We start from the raw sequence: 19,014 nt of genomic DNA, 5'->3' as shown, positions 1-19,014 counted from the left end.
CGTGTAGTATTGTATGATTCATGTGTGTGGGCGTGTGTGTAGAGGTGCGTGTGTGTGTGTGTGTGTGTGCGTGTGTGTGTGTGTGTGTGTGTGCCAAGGTTGATATTAGGAATCTTCTGGGGTACTTTTAGCATTTTACTCAGTGAAGCAGGGTCTGCAGTCAGATCTCACCAACATGGCTAGTCTTGCTGGCAGCTTGCTCTGGGGATCCCATCTCCACCTTTGAGGCTAGAATTACAGGCGAGCCACCATGCCCACCTGGTATGTATGTGGGTTCTGGGGCTCCAGACTCCAGTCCTGTTGCTTTCTTTAACTACTGAGCCATCTTCCCAGCCCCCGTCACTATCTCTTACAAGATACATAACAAATTATATTTTTATAGTAAAAAGCATAATGCAGGTTGTTCTTAATATTGAAATTAAATAGAACAAACTTCTTCGGGAAACTATTTTTAATATTCTCGTTTGGGTGCTGTGAAGAAAGAAAATTACAAAGTATAAATCAAGGATCTGTATGTAATGTAAGTAGAAGTACAAACACTACATGATCTTGGAAAGCAGTTAAGCTATGTACGTCAAATATAAAAACTACTCACTTAGGAATTGATATAGATGGGCTAATCTATCACAGAGAAAAATCCATGCTTTTTTCAGCATGATCATGCTTGTTCTAATACGTATTTTTAAAGTAAATTTGGCATGCTAGTATATGAAATCAATATATAAATGTTTATGCATATTCACATTGAAATATAGAATCTTTAGAAAAGATACACAAAAGCGAAATGAAATGTATAAATATTAGCATAATCTGTTGGCAAGGGTATGGATAAAAATCACCTGTCTCCTACTTTCCGTGTTTTCCAATTCTAGGCTTGTGCTCTTAATTAAAGACAAGATATTCAAATAGTTCCTTAAGGAGTAAAGTTCATGTAAACATGACTTTCCAGACTTAGTCTGCTACTTATATAAAAATGGGTTGATTTAGATTATTGAAGAATGTGTTTGTCAAGAACTTTTTAATTGCATTTATTCATTTGAGTGTGTATTCATGGGCACGCATGTGTGGGCGTGGTTTGGAGATCAGAGGACAACCTGTAGGAGTTGGTTTTCCCCTCCACCAGATGGGTCCCCGGGAATTAAACTTGTTACAAGGAGAGCAGGCCCTTTGTCCCAGCCGCCCAGCCAGCTTACACCCGAAATAACCACACAGAAATTGTATTAATTAAAGCACTGCCCTGGCCCATGAGCTCTGACTTCTTATTGGCTAATTCTTATATATAATTTAACCCATTTCTATTAATCTGTGTATCCCCATGTGACTGTGGCTTACTGGAGATTCTAACCGGCGTCCGTCTCAGGCAGAAGATCATGGCATTTCTCTCTGCCCTTCTTCCCAGCATTCAATTCTCTCTTCTCCACCTACCTAAGTTCTGCCTTATCAGGCCCAAAGCAGTTTCTTTATTCATTAACCGATGAAAGCAACACATGAACAGAAGAGCCTCCTACACCACAAACTCAGTTTCTCAGGCTTGGTGGCAGTGCCTTCACCTGCTCTGCTTAGCTACCTCACCAGCCTGATACTAAGAACTTTTAAATCACCAAATGAAGTTCATAGCTAGAGGAGTTCGTGTAGCTATCTAGAACTAAAACCCTTAATTTCATTCTTAGGAACAGTGCTTTAACCATTGAGCCATCTCTCTAGTGCCCCTCACCCCCTTCATTTAAGGCAAAAAAATATAAGTCAAGAGAAATCAATTAACAGATTCTCAATTAGTTGTCAGTAAATCTTACCTTACCATCAGTGCAGTGATGGATATCACCTATTAGCATGATAGGTACAGTGAAACATTGTCTAATTTACATTTGGCCATTTCAGGGACATGCTCCTCTAGGAAAATCATTACCAAGTAGTAAATATTAGCTGTGTATTAATATAAATTGGGGATAAATTGTCCATGTTGTTTATCCCACACTGTCTTTTTGCATCTATGTAAGAAAAATCCTTCTAAAGGAAGAATGTCAGTGAAAAGAACATAGGCTAAAAGAATCAGTATGTGAATTTATTTTGTAGTTATATTTTAGGATTCTGTAAAACACTATGATTTAATCTGTAAAACACTGTATTATTTAATCCTGCATTTAATCTCATGTTAAATTAAACCAGCGCAAACCTCATTTCATAAACCAGCATATTTACAGATTGATTAGCCTTGAGTTGCACTATTGTGATTCATGTATTCCTGCCTCCGGGGTTTGAAAATTCATTGCATAGAAGTTTTTCATATCGACATATTAGATAGCAAATGAATTAGGGTTGTAACTTTAAAGTTAGCTTTACTGTTTTTAAATAACAAACCTGCTTCAGAACATTTGAAGGGTGAGAGGGTTTGCCATTTATTTCTATAAAGTATTATGTTTCCTGGAGATTATAAATCTGAACTTGATTTCAATAAAAATATGATAAGTTTACATGAAATATTCTTGTAAAGATCTGTGTACTAAACACACATACAAGTCATTTGACTTCCTGAATGTATAAAGAACTTGCAGGTGGATGTATGGGAAGCAGGCTTCATTTGCACTGACTTTTGTGACAGCGTCCACTGTGGGATGGGCTTGAGACGCAGAGGGAGAACGCACGCCCAGAGGACATGCCCTGATCCCTTGTACCTCCAGAGAAAAACAGGTGCCCCCATGACAGGATCACTAAATCCAGCTTGTGGAATTTTGAGTTGAGTTTTGAGCTCTTGCTGAACTAGGATCTTTTGACGTTAAATTGCTTTATGGCGTAGCAGGCGAATAAGGATTCGCTGCTAAGTTGATCCTGGTCTTTAATTTACTGGGTCTAAAATTTTGGAACTACTGTACCTGGGAATCCGATAAAGTCCTGTTGTGTTTACTTTAGAGATAATTTTATCAGGGGCTGAGAGAGAAATCAGCCTGCCAGTGGGTGAACCTAAGTTTGGATCCCTGGTGTCCAGAGGAGAACTGAGTTATGGCGGTGTAGCTCCTGCACCTGGGTGGAGACCCATCCCCTGGGCCAGCTATTCTGACAGAAATGCCGAGCCCCAGGCTCAGAGATAGACTGCCTTTAAAAAATAAGGTGTTTAAAAACAAAGGAGGGTACAGTCAGTCTCCTGCCTCCACAACGTACTGAGACTGTCTACTCTTCACAGCCATCCCCACCATCATTCTGGCTATAAATGCTCCTTTAATAAATCTGCAAACAATTAGCCATCATCACCGGTATTTAAATGTGGGGTGATTCCTCACACGAAAGTGAGTCCAGTGTTTGTCTCCCCTAAGCGACTGTGGTGACTTCCTCCGTTGTCTACCCAGATAAGTGTTGTTTCTGGATTATCTTTTTCCTTGCAGCCGCTCTTGAAAGTCACCATGATAAAACAGCTACTTATATTGAGTATATTTCAAGAACTTTAGATTCCTTTAACATGTATCGTCTGTTGCACAGTTATGTACTTTTATGTCAGCTTCCATTGACTGATAATGTTCGGCGCTAATGAGAACACTGTTTTCCCCTCTCTAAATAGCCACACTCTACCTCACAGAACATCAACCTGGGACCAACTGGAAATCCTCAGTAGGTTTAACTTATTTCAACTTTTAAGAAGTGCTGTTTTGAGGGTGTGCATTTGTGTGAAGTTGGAGCATTTTAACGGAGCCTGTGGAGTGTGTCCGTGTGACAGAGAATATAATGCTGCCGTTTGTTTCAGAGCTCTAGGGAGCCCACTAAAGGCTGTTTACTGTGTGTGTTTGCTTGTGTGCGTGCACACAGTCATGGAACGTGTATGGGAATCAGAAGACTGCTTGTGGGAGTTGATTTTCTCCTTCCACCATGTGGGCTCTGGGGTAGAATCCAGGTTGTCGGGCTTGGTGGCATGGAGAATCAGGGACTTACATGGGAAACACTGGAGACTTCTCTCTACCAGAAAGCTTTCTTGGCCTCTTTACTAGGTGCTGGCAACTAGTGCCTTGTTTTTCAGAATTACCCAGTACCTAATACTACTCGAACTGACGTAGTTAGGTTTCTTCACCAGTAGCAGTGGTTAGGTTTGTGGGGAATACAACTGTCTTAGAAAGAAGCTCCTTTGGGAGAGATAGCTGTATCTCTATATTATAAGGCATGTAAAGGTTTGCCTCCTTTTTTCTCTTAGAATAATATTGAAGTACCTCTTAGGTATTTAAAGGGTCTTATCTTGCCGGGCGGTGGTGGCGCATGCCTTTAATCCTAGCACTCGGGAGGCAGAGGCAGGCGGATCTCTGTGTCTGTGAGTTCGAGACCAGCCTGGTCTACAAGAGCTAGTTCCAGGACAGGCTCCAAAGCCACAGAGAAACCCTGTCTCAAAAAACCAAAAAAAAAAAAAAAAAAAAAAAAGGGGGGGGGGGTCTTATCTAGTTTAGTCGGGAAGGAGCTCCATTGCTCTTAACAAAGGTGATGTACTAGTATAAAAGCTCGAGAAATCTTGTCCATGGATTTTGTCCCCCAAATTAATCTGTTAACTAAATGAGATACAGGAAATGTTTAAATGTTTATATCTTAATTTCTAGAAGACTCATGTTTTTCCATTGTTAATTTCTTTCAGTGCTAAACCAAGTGACTTTGATTTTTTAAAAGTTATTGGAAAGGGCAGCTTTGGCAAGGTAAGGGTTTTGTTTCTTCATGTTCCCATTCTGTGACTGAGCACTTTAATGAGTTTCTGATTTGCATGTTGAGTCATGGGTTTTTTTTGTTTGCAAGATATGGAGTTAATATTAATATCCCTTTTCTGCCAAGCCTTGACAGAATTCTTAAGGAGACAAGGTGTGTGCTGAAGTTCTAAGATGAAGTGTGTTTGTCCAGTATATATTATTGAGAACTTAGTGTATGTCAGGGTTCTGTTGAGAAAACTGACTTAGTGTGGCTGACAGCCTTTTGGGGTGAGTAGTCTATGAATAAATACGCTCACGTCAGTGTAAATGACAGTGGGGCGGTATTGAAATGAAGAGGGCGCATTGACAGGACCACAAGCGGCTGCGGTGTCAAGAACCTTTCTGAAAACATCCTTTGTTAATGGAGGCTATAAGGACGATGTGAGCATCTCCTCGAATCATACAGGAAACCCTGTGTGAGACCCTGTTTAGTCTGAGCGCATCAGACCCATCACAGAACTGGACAGTGTCCAGCCGTGCTGAGAAGGGCCACGTTGCCAGGAAAAGGATCATAGATGAATTTATCTGAATCACCAAATATATTCTCTTTTTGCAATTTAAAAATCTCTAGTAAACATGAAGATGTAGTTGTTTAATTATATTTTCTTATCGTTGTAGCTGTTAGGATCGTCCGGTTTTCTGAGTTTCTTTGAGAGCAGAAACTGACCGCACTCTGTTTGTGTTTGTTTGTTCATCTAATGCATAGTGATCATGTGTTATATTCTGGGCTGTGCCCATGTAAGAAGCCGAGAGTGAGAAGTGGGTGAAAACTCTCAGTAATTATAGTTTATCAGAATATTATAGATGATCTGCCATTAAAAACACAAATGTTGACCAACATCAAGGAGTTAGCGCCAGTCAACCTGTACAAGTCAACCCCCGCCCCCTCCCTCTCTTTCTTTCTCTCTCTCTCTCTCACTTACTCACACTCTCCCCCTAAAAACAACAAACCATTAGCTGGATATGCTGGTGCATGCTTATAATCCCAACTAATTATTAGGGAGGCTGAGGTGGGAGGGTTGTGAGTTCAAAGCCAGCCTGGACAACATAGCATGATATCATCTCTGAAACAGCGAAATAAAAATACTGGGATTTTTGTTGTTGTTTTGGAACTCTGCTGATGCCTAGAATCCACAGAATTGGTTCTTGTATATAAAATGAAATGTCAGATAACTATTAATCTTTTTCCATGTGGGTATATAGCCGATATTACAGTTTAATGAAACCCTGGACCCAACAACACAGTGATCTGCAAGACCTCCTCCAGCATCTGCCTTGCATTCCTATATGAATAAGTCTGGTTTTAGATGCTATGATTTGTAGTTCTGTCTCCAGACCTGTTTTCTGTTCACCAGTCTGCTTGTCTATCCTGGCACCCGCGCTGCGCTGTCCTGACACTGTGATACTGTAGCCTGATGGCCAGCACAAGGCCATTCCTTCTTCAGGACGATATTCTTAGCCTTTCCCATGTCTGCAAACATTTTAACATCATGTCTACTACTCCAAAACATACATGGAATTTAATTTGGATTACATTAAATCTGAAATGAATTTGGGGGGGAGAATTAATCTCTTTATGATGGTGTTATATCTATGAACATGGTATAACCTTTTCAATAAATAGACATTTAAAATCTTTTGGACATTTTATAATGTCCTAAATACAATTTTACACCTTATTTATTTAAATTTGTTCTTTGGTGGTTCTTTTTGAACTGTTGAGAACTTGTTAGTCATTGATGTTGAGTGTATTTAGGACCTACGACACACTGAACAGGAACACATACGCATATACATGCATGCTCTAGACACATTATTTATAAATAGTTTATCAAGAGTATATGCATTATAATAGAATGCTCTGTGTGATAGCATAGAGCATGAAATCAAGACTATATATTATAGTATAAATATTATATAGAGTGAAAGAAATGAAAAAACATTTTATCTGTGTAATTTTAATTGCATAATTTTTAAAAGTGGAACTTACTAGTTATTGCAAGTTAGGACACCGTGTTCTAACTTGGAGGAGCTGGATGGTGTCATGACTGTGATAGGGCAAGAAAGGCTTCCGGAGATTCGACTTGTTTTATTTGAACTATGTAGTGTATGTACGTCTGATCACTTTATAAAATCTTACCAAGATTTGTGTATTAATATATAAGCTGTGTTTGATAATAACTTCAGATTCTGTAACGTAATATAAACACACACATTTCAGTAAATAAAAGTCTAACACACAAAAAAGGAAGCAAAGCAAGCAGGGCCCTAGCCTGTTTGAAAAACAGAGTGTGAGAGTCAGCTGAACTTGGATATGGCCCTCTAGTGGGTCTGTCAGCTCTTTCCAGGGTGTGGTGTCTGTTCACTTTCCATCTGTTGTCAAATTTGACAGTATACTAAAGGAAGAAAACGTTGTTGGGAGATCAGAGTCTTCTGCGTGCTGGAGTCTTTGATGTATGCTCTAAGAATGCATTTGAGATGAGCCAATGTATCTGAGAAAGAAGGGTCAGGCAGGTGGGAGTTACCAGAAAAAGCGAAAAAATAGAGAAAGGAAGAATGTTTCTCTGCCCAGTGCTGTAGAGAATGTAAAAAATGAGGAATAGCAGTTGGGCAGAGGACATTTCATTTCAAGGTGTTTTGACTCCATCTTTATGAATTCCAAACATTTTAAAAATCAGTCGACTTATTTTGGAGAGAACTTTTGGTAGCACGCTTCTCACACACCTCGTGTAATACGGTACATTTGTCACAACAGAGCACTGTTGGTGCTAGTATTAACACACGTGCATTGTTTATTCCGAGTTTGTAGCTTTTACCTTCTCTTTTCCACCCAGCTACCACTGGACACTTAGGCTTCCTGTCTGCTTGGCTTCTTCTTGGCTGTCAGTTTCTAGACTTCCCTTGCTTTTGATGACCTTGACCGTTTTGAGGTCTAAGTGATCTTGTGTGCTGTAGGAAGCCCCTCTGTCGTGCTGCTCTGATGTTTTTCTCATGTTTAGACTGAGATTGTATATTTGGGTCAGAAGACAATGGAAGTTCTAGAAGTGCGACCACTAGCTCATGTGTTAAGACATCTCAGAATGCCTTGGGACATGTCATTTATTAATTATACAACTTGATTTATAGTGGTCTCAAATACCTTACAGTTATGGTCATGTATCACTTAACGGAAACGTATCTGAATAGATACATCCTAAGCGTTTTTATCATTTGGAGGACGCCACAAAGTGTGCTCACACAAACTTAGATATTACAGCCTACTGCAGATCTAGGCCATGCAGTGTATACCCTTGTGTGCATGTCAGTCATTGACCAAAACACTGTCGTGTGTAGCATGACCTTGACTATGTCTCCCTTTTCTGATACAATATCCTCGGTTTTCTAATGTATACCCACAAGCCAGACCATTATCAAAACACAGTGGTCCATGTTGCCTCTTCCTCTGACTTCTTGTGAATTCAGAGCCTGCAAGAGAAGCCTTCATAAAGTAGCTGTGCGTTTTGTTCACTGAAAAAAATTAACCCCCCCCCACCCCCAGCCATGAAGTTCATAGCTCCAGTATTTTCTCTTTGTGTATTCACCTGTGCATATCAGGGTGTGTGCATAGTCATCAGAAAGCAAATTGTCGGAGTTCCTTCTTTCTGACCTCAGGGGTCCCAGGAATCAAAGTTGTCAGCAGGTCCTCTTCAGTGTTCTCTAAGCAAGCTCTTCAAGGCTCAAGGCTGACACGAACAGAACGTCCTTGTGTGATGTATATTTGGTTGACTAGTAAAAAATCTCAATTCCAATTTATTATGCAACAAATAAATTATTTCAAATAATCAAAACCCTTTTGTCTTACTAAAATGTCTAAAAACAAAGTAGAATTACCGAAGTAAATTCAGCACTGTTCAGTCTTCAAAACAAAACATAGGTTCCTGCGGACTTGCTTTTTCGAAACTGAAAGAACCAGTGTGTGTTGACAGGAATACCTGTAAAGACTTCACCTCTTCAACTGTTTGCAAATCCAACAGGTTCTCCTTGCAAAACGGAAACTGGATGGGAAATTTTATGCTGTCAAGGTGTTACAGAAAAAAATAGTTCTCAACAGAAAAGAGGTAAAATCAAGTAGCTCTTGTTTCTCCTGAGCCTGTTTTCTTTCCCCGCAGTTGTTTTCTGGTATATAATACAAATCGGTATTTTGCTTTCTTTCCAGCAAAAACATATTATGGCTGAACGCAATGTGCTCTTGAAGAATGTAAAACATCCATTTCTGGTTGGATTGCACTATTCTTTCCAAACAACCGAAAAGCTTTATTTTGTTCTGGATTTTGTTAATGGAGGGGAGGTGAGTTTTATAATTAGCTGTCTCATACAGACAATGGCTAGAGAAAAAACATAGCATGAAATCTGAAAGGTTCTTATGTAACCTTTGAGCTGACAGCGCTTTATCAACAGCTGTTTGTAGTGTGGAAACAGCGTTCGACAGACCGCGCGCCGTGCAGGACACAGAGGCTACAGGCAGCGGGTGTGGGTGTATCATCAAAGCTGGAGCTCAGGAATGCAAACTGCGATGTTAGCATAAGACACGATGTGTAATCTAGATAAGGGCTGCTTCAACCGCTGCCTGTAAATGGTAGCTCAACACGTTACTTTCTAAAGTGATCAGTTAATCAGTGAGGTGACCTCCGCATAGTGAAGCCAGCGTGGGAACGACTTCATGTTGTGTTGTTTCAGTGTGTCAAAGATTCTGGCAAGATCTCTCTCAGAGAAGATATTGTTGTTGTTTGAAACAGGGTTTCCCTGTGTAGTCCTGGCTGTCCTGGAACTCACTTGTAGATCATATTGGCCTGGAACTGAGAGAGATCCCCACCTGTCTATGCCTCCCAAGTACTGGGATCAAAGGCATTTGCCACCACTGCCCAGCGAGAAATGATTTTTTTTTTTAAAGAAAAGGATCATTTTAATCACAGAGACCTCTTGTAAAACCTCCTATCTTTACAAAGAAATCATGTATCCTTCCATCTCAGCAAAGAGAAAAAAGATGTTCCATGTCACTGTGCTTCAGTTAACTATAGAATAAAGGTAACATAAAAGGAAATATAAAATGAGGCACAATCAATAGAAAAGTGAAGTTCAGAGAAGGTAACTTGGTCTGTTTTACTGCCTCCCTGTGTCTGAAATGCTGACGGGAGCCTCCTAAGCAGATGAGGGACCACGTTCCTCCTTTATCTGTACTTGCTTCATGGTGATTTAGGATTTTGCTTTGGGCCCCTTTTGCACAGTGGGTGTTGATACCTGAGCAGTGCAGGTAGAAGGAGGCAGGCTTGTCATCTCCAAGAGGAGCTTCGCTGGGATAACTGGAGGTGGGGGAGAAGTGCTGTAGAAGAGACTGGTGGGTGGTAAGTGAGGCTGGCAGTGGGTAGGCTGGAAGTAAAGACCAGGGAAGAGGGTAACGCAGACTGTGGTTTGCTGTTGTTGGTTTTTTTTCTTTTAGGGCACTGTCTTGTTTTTGCTGTTTTGAGACAAGGCCCTGCTGTGTATACAGTTCTTTCTGACTTGTCTCTGTGGAGCCGTGCTGGCCTTAAACTTGTGGCAGTCTCTCTGCCTCAGCCTCCTGAGTGCTGGGCTTATAGGCTTGTGCCGCCAAACCTGGCTCTAGGTAACCTAGGCGGTAGGCCTCCAACTCAGCCCTCCCTCCTCAGCCTCCCCCTCCCCACGCTGACGATAGGCCTGTACCACTGTGACCAACTCTCCTGCTGTCCTTGCCATCTTTGCCTCCTGATACTCATCCCTAACAATCTTGACATGAGATATGGAGTCTTTGTGTACGACTCAATCTCTTCATTTAGAACCAAGTGAAATATCAGAAAATAAGTTATGGGATGCTGGGCAGATCAGCCTTTCTGAACTCGTTTCCTCATTGATTCCCTGCCTCAAGACTATGGGGAAGATTAAATAGTGCACGTATATGAAGACCTCGGCATAGAGCTTTTGATTTGCTAAGTCGTCCAGAGGCCCAGAATGCTAATTACACGGCCACATCAAAGTTGTAGGTTTTCCTTAGTAATCTTTTCTGAAGTGGTTGTCAGGAATGGTGCAGACTGTGCCCTTGAGGTCTGAGAAGAGGCAGCAAGGACTGTCAGAGATGCGCTCTGAAGACAGGCAGTGCAGTAGCTGCATGAGAGGTGAGGGGCAGGAGATGAGAGATCACACAGAGCAGCAATCAGATGGCTCCCCTCGCTCAGACCATCAGAAGCAGTGTTTCGTGTACTGCCGCGTGACTGATGCTGATGGCTCCCCTCGCTCTTGCAGCTCTTTTTTCACTTACAAAGAGAACGGTCTTTTCCTGAACACAGAGCGCGGTTCTACGCTGCTGAAATCGCCAGTGCCTTGGGTTACCTGCACTCCATCAAAATAGTGTACAGGTGAGTCATGTGTTCCTGTCACATGGAGAATACCTCTCAAATGCTTCATTTCACACAGTGCTCAGACTTTCTTTTCTTTTACTTTGATGTAGAGACTTGAAGCCGGAAAACATTCTTTTGGATTCAATGGTGAGTGTTGTCTTCTTAAACATCTTGTAGGGTTCCGTTGTTGTTGTGGTTCTGCAGAGTAGGAAGAATGTCTTAGAGGTTCCCCACTGTATGACTGAGCTTCTGTAATGTTCCTGAAGTGACACTAGGCTTTGGGGAGACCTGCTCCGGTTTTTAAGGGGACAAGGTTGAAAGAAGAGAGCCCACAAAGATAAAGGACTGGCATGGAGGGCCCCTTGTGATGGGGTAGTTCTGTGTCCTGACTGTGGTGAGAGCTGCTGCAGCACACACACATTGCATAGCACCACACACATGCACACAGACACGCACACATGCATGCACACATAGGATTGTGCATATTCAAAATAATGACACCAGGTAAGATCAGTATTGTAATTAGCAGTTTTCTTTTTTTTTTTTTTTTGAATTTTTTCGAGACAGGGTTTCTCCGTAGCTTTTTTGGTTCCTGTCCTGGAACTAGCTCTTGTAGACCAGGCTGGCCTCGAACTCACAGAGATCCGCCTGCCTCTGCCTCCCGAGTGCTGGGATTAAAGGTGTGCACCACCACCGCCCGGCTTTCTTTTTTTTTTTTTAATTAATTAGCAGTTTTCTACAAATGGTAGTTTCTTGCTTGACCTGAAACAAAATGTCAGCATGGTGTATGCTGGATGAGGTTACACTCTACTGGTTTTGCAATTTTGTTTGTTTTTGTAGTTATTTTAAAATAAAAAAAAGGTTTCAACATTATGAGTTCAGGTCCAGGGATGTAACTCGGTGGATAGAGTGATTGCTTAGCATGCCGGAAATCCTGGATTCACCTCACTGGGAGGGGGAGGGGGGTGTGATGGGCACAGTTGCACATGCCTGTAATTCCAGCCTTGAGAGGTGGAGGCAGAAGGGTCAGTAGGTAGTTCACGATGTCCTCCACTAGATAATAAACTTAAGGCAGCCTGGGCTATGAGACTCTGGCTCCAGAACTAAAAAGAATGGGCTGGCAGGGTTACACAGTGGGTGAGGGACACTTGCCACAACCCGAGCTCAGTGTCTAGGACCAGCGGTGGAAAGAGAGCCCGCCCTCAAAAGTTGTCCCCGACCTGCACATCACGCGCCTCTCTTTCCCTTTCTCTCTCACTTGTGCGTGTACACATGCACACACACAGACACATACACACACTTCTCTCTCTTGTGCATGTACACGTGCACACACAAACATGCACACTTCTCTCACTTGTGCGTGTACACATGCATACACACACTTCTCTCTCTTGTGCGTGCACACATGCACACACAGACACATACACACACTTCTCTCTTTCTCTCACTTGTGTGTGCACACATGCACACATACAGACACATACACACTTCTCTTGTGCATGTACACGTGCACACACAAACATGCACACTTCTCTCTCTTGTGCGTGCACATGTGCACACACACAGACACATACACGCACTTCTTTCTCTTATACACACTCACTTCTCTTTCTCTTTCTTGTGCTCTTTCACACATACATGCATAATTAATAGAGAAATGTTTTGTTTTGTTTTGTTTTTTAAGTTAAGGAGCTAGAAGGATAGCTTGTTGGAAAGAGCACCTGATAGTCTTACGGAGGACTCAGGTGTGGTTCCGTCTGCATCTCTGGTTACAGAAGATCTGATGCCTTTTAGTAGTCTCAGGCACCTGCCCTCGTGTGGTTACACAGACCACCCAGGCACGCATGCGTACACATAAAATACAAAGCTGTCATATTTAAAGCTTGCTAACTCATGTCTATGCATTGCTTTATCTCACTGCCCTGTGTTTGTCAGGGACATGTTGTCTTAACAGATTTCGGGCTTTGCAAAGAAGGAATTGCTATTTCTGATACCACCACCACCTTTTGTGGGACACCAGAGGTAAAAACTATGTCTGATTGTTGATGTCATTTATAAGATATAAATGTCACATATTCAGAAGAGGTGAAATATGCTTCCTAGAGCCTCCAGCTTCCTGGAGATGTGAAGCGAATAGTGGGAATCTTCCATTATGGATCTAAAATGCCACAAGACCCTTTTGAATGATCTGACAGACATAACATGCTTATTTTTTAGTATTAAAAATATTTCTTGAAAGTCATTAAACATTTAATTATATTTCTAATCTTTCTAGAAAGAATTTCAATCAGTAAAAATGTCCTAAAATTCATTGTGGGGGTAGTTGCACGGCACTGTGACCATGCTAACTTCATTGAGCTGGACACTTTAGAGAGTGTTGGACAGTGTGTCCAACTATCTTATCACAGTTTTGTTGTATATGAACTGTGTCAGGGCTGGAGACACGGCTCAGCAGTTACGAGTACTTGCTGCTCTTGTGCAGGCTTGGGGTTCACACCCAGTACACATGGTGTGGTTCCCAACTATCCATAACTTCAGTTCCAAAGGATCACACACCCTCTTCTGGCGTCCGAAGGCACTGCATGCATGTGGTGTACATACATATATGCAGGCAAAATATACACACATAAAAATTAATTAAATCTAAAAATAGTTTTTAAATGATCTTAGCAGATACGGAAAGCATTTTATAACTGCAGTTATAAATGTTATAATTGGTCTCTGTTCATTTTTAATAGGTGGTTGGAATATTCTGTAAAAAGTCATTTCCTTAACAAGAAAATAAATCAGTAGATATGAAGGAAACTCACAAATGAGTATTTACCAGGGTATATCTCATTCTCATGTTTCCAGGGGAGAATGTGTATTTTATTTTTAATAGTAATCCTTACAGTTTGATTTAAGTCTTTTCCGTATACATGTATGGAAATGTCATAATCTTCATTAATATGTGTACCTAATGTTTGTAAATTTCTTTACAAATTAAAATAAGTTTTCTAAATTTGCTTGCAAATTGACTACTATAATTCCTAATAATAAGAGGCAGGCGGATCTCTGTGAGTTCGAGACCAGCCTGGTCTACAAGAGCTAGTTCCAGGACAGGCTCCAAAACCACAGAAACCCTGTCTCAAACCCCCCCCCCAAAAAAAAATCCTAATAATAATGGTCACTATGAGCTCAAGAATTCAAGGCCAACTTTAGTAATGTATTGAGACTGTAAGAGCAGGTGAACTCTTTAAGTGGAAACATTTTAAATAATAATTAGATGGGTTTTGGGGGTTGTTTGTTTTGTTTTGTTTGAGACAGGGTCTTATTTAGCCCAGGCTCCTCCTCCAAGTCCTGATCCTCACGTCTTCCTTCTTAGATCTAGAATAGCAGGCATGTACTGCCATGCCTGTCTCGCTTCTGAGATAACAAGCCTAAGGGAAGACCGTCTTCCAACACACACTCAGCATTGTGGTCTTCTTTTCTCTATGGCCCTAATCTCTGGATAAAGTGCCGTTGCCGTGTTCTTGTATTTGGAAGTGTTGTGGTTGACGTCACTGTGACAGAATGAGAATGTAAATCTCATTGAAAATCTAGATACTATGTATTTAGTATGAGCACCCAGAATTTGTTGACTTTGTCTTCCGCTCTCATCTTTTTCTGTAGTACCTTGCTCCTGAGGTGATCAGAAAACAGCCCTATGACAACACTGTGGATTGGTGGTGCCTGGGTGCTGTTCTCTATGAGATGCTGTATGGGCTGGTAGGTATTTCCACTGCAGTATTGATAACAGTAATCAGTAATCTCAGGTGCGTAGATGAGATGGTACCAACAAAGCAGTATTGGCCTTGTCAGATGAGTTCAAAACCATATTAGGAATATGCATATGCAGAAAAACTTTATTATCTTGTATATCACTGGATATCACCCATTTCCCTTCTCTGGAAACATGGCTTAAAATATTCACTGAAATAAAATTATGTTTACTGTGCAATTGAATTCCACAGTTTTCAGTAAGACACCTAAGACTATCCAGAGCCTTAAATGGATGTTTTATTACTACACTTGGAGATCACTCCAACTAGAGCAACCTGTTCAGGGTTCTTAGTTCATATATCTTCATATTTATACCAGTATACTAATTTTTCTTGTGTGTGTGTGTGTGTGTGTGTGTGTGTGTGTGTGTGTGTGTGTGTAGGGGGGAGGAAGAGCTCACAGTACTGGGGTTACAGGCATTCCTGGCATTTATGTAGGTACTGAAGATTGAACTCAGGTTCTCATGTTTTTACATCAAGCAGTTTACTGACTAAGACATCTCCCTAGCCCCTAAGTTTTGGTTTTCTTTGGCCCCTTTGAAGTTATTGGGGTTGCTTTCTAGGTACTTTCTATGGCCCTCTAAGTATACAGCAGCCCCATGCAGTGACCTCTGAGGTAGCAGCCAGTGCCGGCGCTAAGTGCACCATCATCAGTTAAGGAAGGGAGAAGAGGGAGAGGAGAGAGACTCACTCCTACAAAAATGGAGCTCAGTGAAGTTGAGCATATTCTAGATTCCACAGAAGAATAGACACGGGCAGCTGTCCTTCCCTTGACTGTAGATGCCTTGTTAAAAGTTGCTTTTTAAGTAATGCTGGTGACAGTTGATTTCAGATAACCACTTAATACCTTAACTTTATTTAGGCACTAATTGTCATCTAGATATGTCAGAATCCTTTGTATTTCTTTGAAGGACTTAGAAGTATAAAATAAGGTTATATTTTAAAAGGTAAAATTTTTGTCTTTCTTACAAAAAAAAAAGAAAACTGACAAGGCTGTAAAACTCCCTTAACTTTAAATATTATTTTTATTTCAAAACTTTTAGCTAGTTAATTAGCTGCAAGGCGGTCTCCCAATACTGTAATCATCACACGTACTTACGAAGGAACAGCATCTTCAGGTCTCTATCTCTTTCTTTGGTGACTTTATTCTCAAATCTTAAATCATTTGACATTTGATCTGTCTGGAATGCCTGTTTCCAGTGACTCTGTCATTGCACCTGTGTCTTAGTCACTGTTTCGTTGCTGTGGAGACACCATGACCAAGGCAACTCTTCTAACTGGGACTTGCTGACGGTTTCAGAGGCTTAGTCCGTTGTCATGGTGAGGAAAATGGCACTGGAGCAGTAGCTGAGAGCTGCATCCTAGTCCACTGGCCAGGAGACGCTGGATCTGGCATGGGCCTTTGAAACCTCAAAGCCCACCCCTAGTGACAGGCTTCCTCCAACAAAGCCACACCTCCCGATCCTCCTAATCCTTCACAGATAGCTCCACTCTGTGATGACTAAGCAAATGTATGAACCTACGGGGTGATTCTTAACTCAAACCACTGCGTTCTGATATGGCCAGTCATTGTTTTCTGTGAAACATGGTATTACAGGCATGGGATTTAAAACAGTCCACACACAGCTACTGGAAGGCCTGACCCTATTTCATCCCGCAAGCATGTGTTAAGCTAGACAGTGCACCAAGCTTTAGAATCTCTGCCACAGACTATCTACCGATGTCTGCATTCCCCAGGAGGGCCATGAGTTTCTGCAACTGTCAAACCCAACTGCTCTCTAAAGACCAAACCCAAGTACAACACCTTGGTCCTGGATGGCCTGGAATTCACCCTGTAACCTTGCTGGAATCCACAGAGGTCCACCTGCCTCTGACTTCAAGGCACTGGATTACAGGAGTAGGCCACCTCAGTGAGCAGTCCAGCATGTTTTCAACCATCTGCACATAAGTCACTAACCTCTGTTGCTTTGGGTTTCTTCCCCCAGCCTCCTTTTTATTGCCGAGACGTTGCTGAAATGTATGATAATATTCTTCATAAGCCCCTGAATTTGAGGCCAGGAGTGAGCCTCACTGCGTGGTCCATTCTGGAAGAACTCCTAGAAAAAAACAGGCAGAATCGACTTGGTGCCAAAGAAGACTTCGTATGTATCCTATTTCTGAGTACTGATTGTTAAACTTATTTAAAATTTGGAGATAAATCCTTGTTTTATTTGGTGTTAATGAAATAGTTGTTATTACAGAGTTGAAGGGGAGGGGCATTCTTGCCCCCAGTTTCTAGTTGTGTTTCTGTGCTTTAATTTAGTTCTATCTTCATTTGATCTTAGTGACCGATTGCTGGATACCCGGCGTCCAGCTTTTGCACTCTGTCGCTTCTTGGTTTTCATTTGTGACAATTTCTTCTCCATCTTCCTTTTATGAAGTGTCCTTTAGTATGTTTTTTAACAACTTTGATATTTTTGTCAGTTTAATTTTTTTTTTTTTAAGAAACTTTGAGGCCGGGCGGTGGTGGCGCACGCCTTTAATCCCAGCACTCGGGAGGCAGAGGCCGGTGGATCTCTGTGAGTTCGAGGCCAGCCTGGTCTACAAGAGCTAGTGCCAGGACAGGCTCCAAAGCTACAGAGAAACCCTGTCTTGGAAAAAACTAAAAAAAAAAAAAAAGAAAGAAACTTTGAGAAGAAAGTTTTACTACTTAGCTCAGAATCTAATGCCCCTGCCTCAGGCTCCAGAGTGCTAGGATTGGAAATGCATGCCATGCCCAGAAGTTTTATTTTTTTGTATCTTGTTGTTACTGTTTGTTTTGTTTTAAGACAAAGTCTGTATTGTGCAGGCTAACCTCAAACTTGCAGCAGTCCACCTACCTCAGCCTCCCAAGTGCTGGGATTATAGAAATATGCCACCCAACATGAGAAATTTAAAATTTTGTTGCTACATAATACAGACATTTCCCTGAACTTACAATGCAAACTATCCAACTCATAAGCTTTTGTGGGGTTTAAGTCTATGTAAATGTTTAAAGCATTTTCTCTTTGTGTTTTAGTTGTGAGCCTAGCCTTTAATGGCTGAGCCATCTCTCCAGCCCAGAAAACATTCTCTTTATTAAGAGCATTTTAAGGGGCTGGAGCAGTAACTCAGTCCTTAAGAGGGCTGGTTGCGGTACATGCAGGCCAAACACCCATACATAAAAAATAATAATAAATTTTTAAGAATTGCTTTTGAGACAGGGACTCACTATATGTGTACGACCTTGGCAGGACTTGAACTCACTAAGATCCACTTGCTTCTACCTCCCCAGTACTGCTATTAAATGCATATGTCACCATTCAAGCCCAGCTTTAAAAGGATTTTGTTTTGTTTTGTGTTTTGTTTCTCGAGACAAGGTTTTGCTGTAGCTTTGGAGCCTGTCCTGGAACTAGCTCTTGTAGACCAGGCTGGCCTCGAACTCACAGAGCTCCATCTGCCTCTGCTTCCTGAGTGCTGGGATTAAAGTTACATACCACCACTGCCCAGCTAAAAGGATTTTTTTAAAGTACCACATTTTTGTATAAATAACTTTAAATTTCTTTTCTTTCTTCCTTTCCTTTTTTTTTTTTTTTTTTGAGAATTTGCTGACACCCCCATGAGATAATTATGAAATCTGCCCATTGTTTTTAGTTCAGGGAACTCAATTTGCTCATTTTATCAATATTATGTTAACATGTCACAAACTGGTAAGAAACATGAACTTGTCAACTCCTTTTCCAGAAATTTGTGGAGGCTGTTTTCAGCCTTCAACTTGAACTATGTGGACAGTAGACGCTTCTGCTGCTACCCTCGCCCCCCTATTTCCTGCTGGCCGTTCAGTGGCTGGCTCTGTCATTGTCTCCCTCAGTCTTGTTCATGTTCATAACTGCTCCATCCCTTCATTGAGTTCATTGTCAGAAATGGCAACACTAGATGAGTCCGGCTGTTGCATCCTGGGCTTCTGAATAGTGTTGAAGAAAAAGTTTCAGGTTGGGGTTCTAACAGTGCCAGTGTGCAGTGAGCTGGTCACAGGTTGGGGTTCGAGCAGTGCAGGTGTGCAGTGTTGCAGTCACAGGTTGGGGTTTGAGCAGTGCAAGTGTGCAGTGCAGTGTTGCT

At 41.5% G+C, this 19,014-nt stretch overlaps 1 protein-coding gene across 1 annotated transcript in view; it reads left to right on the top strand.

The window, feature by feature from the left end:
* The window catches only part of LOC101986401 (serine/threonine-protein kinase Sgk3), a 48,862-nt gene that overhangs the window by 18,219 nt on the left and 11,629 nt on the right, over positions 1-19,014 (top strand). Inside the window, exons 6-14 of the mRNA XM_013351788.1 lie at positions 3,551-3,600; positions 4,604-4,661; positions 8,723-8,806; positions 8,905-9,036; positions 11,004-11,116; positions 11,209-11,245; positions 13,034-13,120; positions 14,750-14,845; positions 16,884-17,039. Coding sequence (XP_013207242.1) covers positions 3,551-3,600; positions 4,604-4,661; positions 8,723-8,806; positions 8,905-9,036; positions 11,004-11,116; positions 11,209-11,245; positions 13,034-13,120; positions 14,750-14,845; positions 16,884-17,039 — 813 coding nt within the window. The remainder of the gene's footprint in view (positions 1-3,550; positions 3,601-4,603; positions 4,662-8,722; positions 8,807-8,904; positions 9,037-11,003; positions 11,117-11,208; positions 11,246-13,033; positions 13,121-14,749; positions 14,846-16,883; positions 17,040-19,014) is intronic.

The sequence above is a fragment of the Microtus ochrogaster genome, linkage group LG5, assembly GCF_000317375.1.
Source record: "Microtus ochrogaster isolate Prairie Vole_2 linkage group LG5, MicOch1.0, whole genome shotgun sequence".
Classification (NCBI taxonomy): domain Eukaryota; kingdom Metazoa; phylum Chordata; class Mammalia; order Rodentia; family Cricetidae; genus Microtus; species Microtus ochrogaster.
The sequence above is the reverse complement of the archived record's forward strand: the minus strand, read 5'-3'. Positions and strand labels throughout refer to the sequence as shown.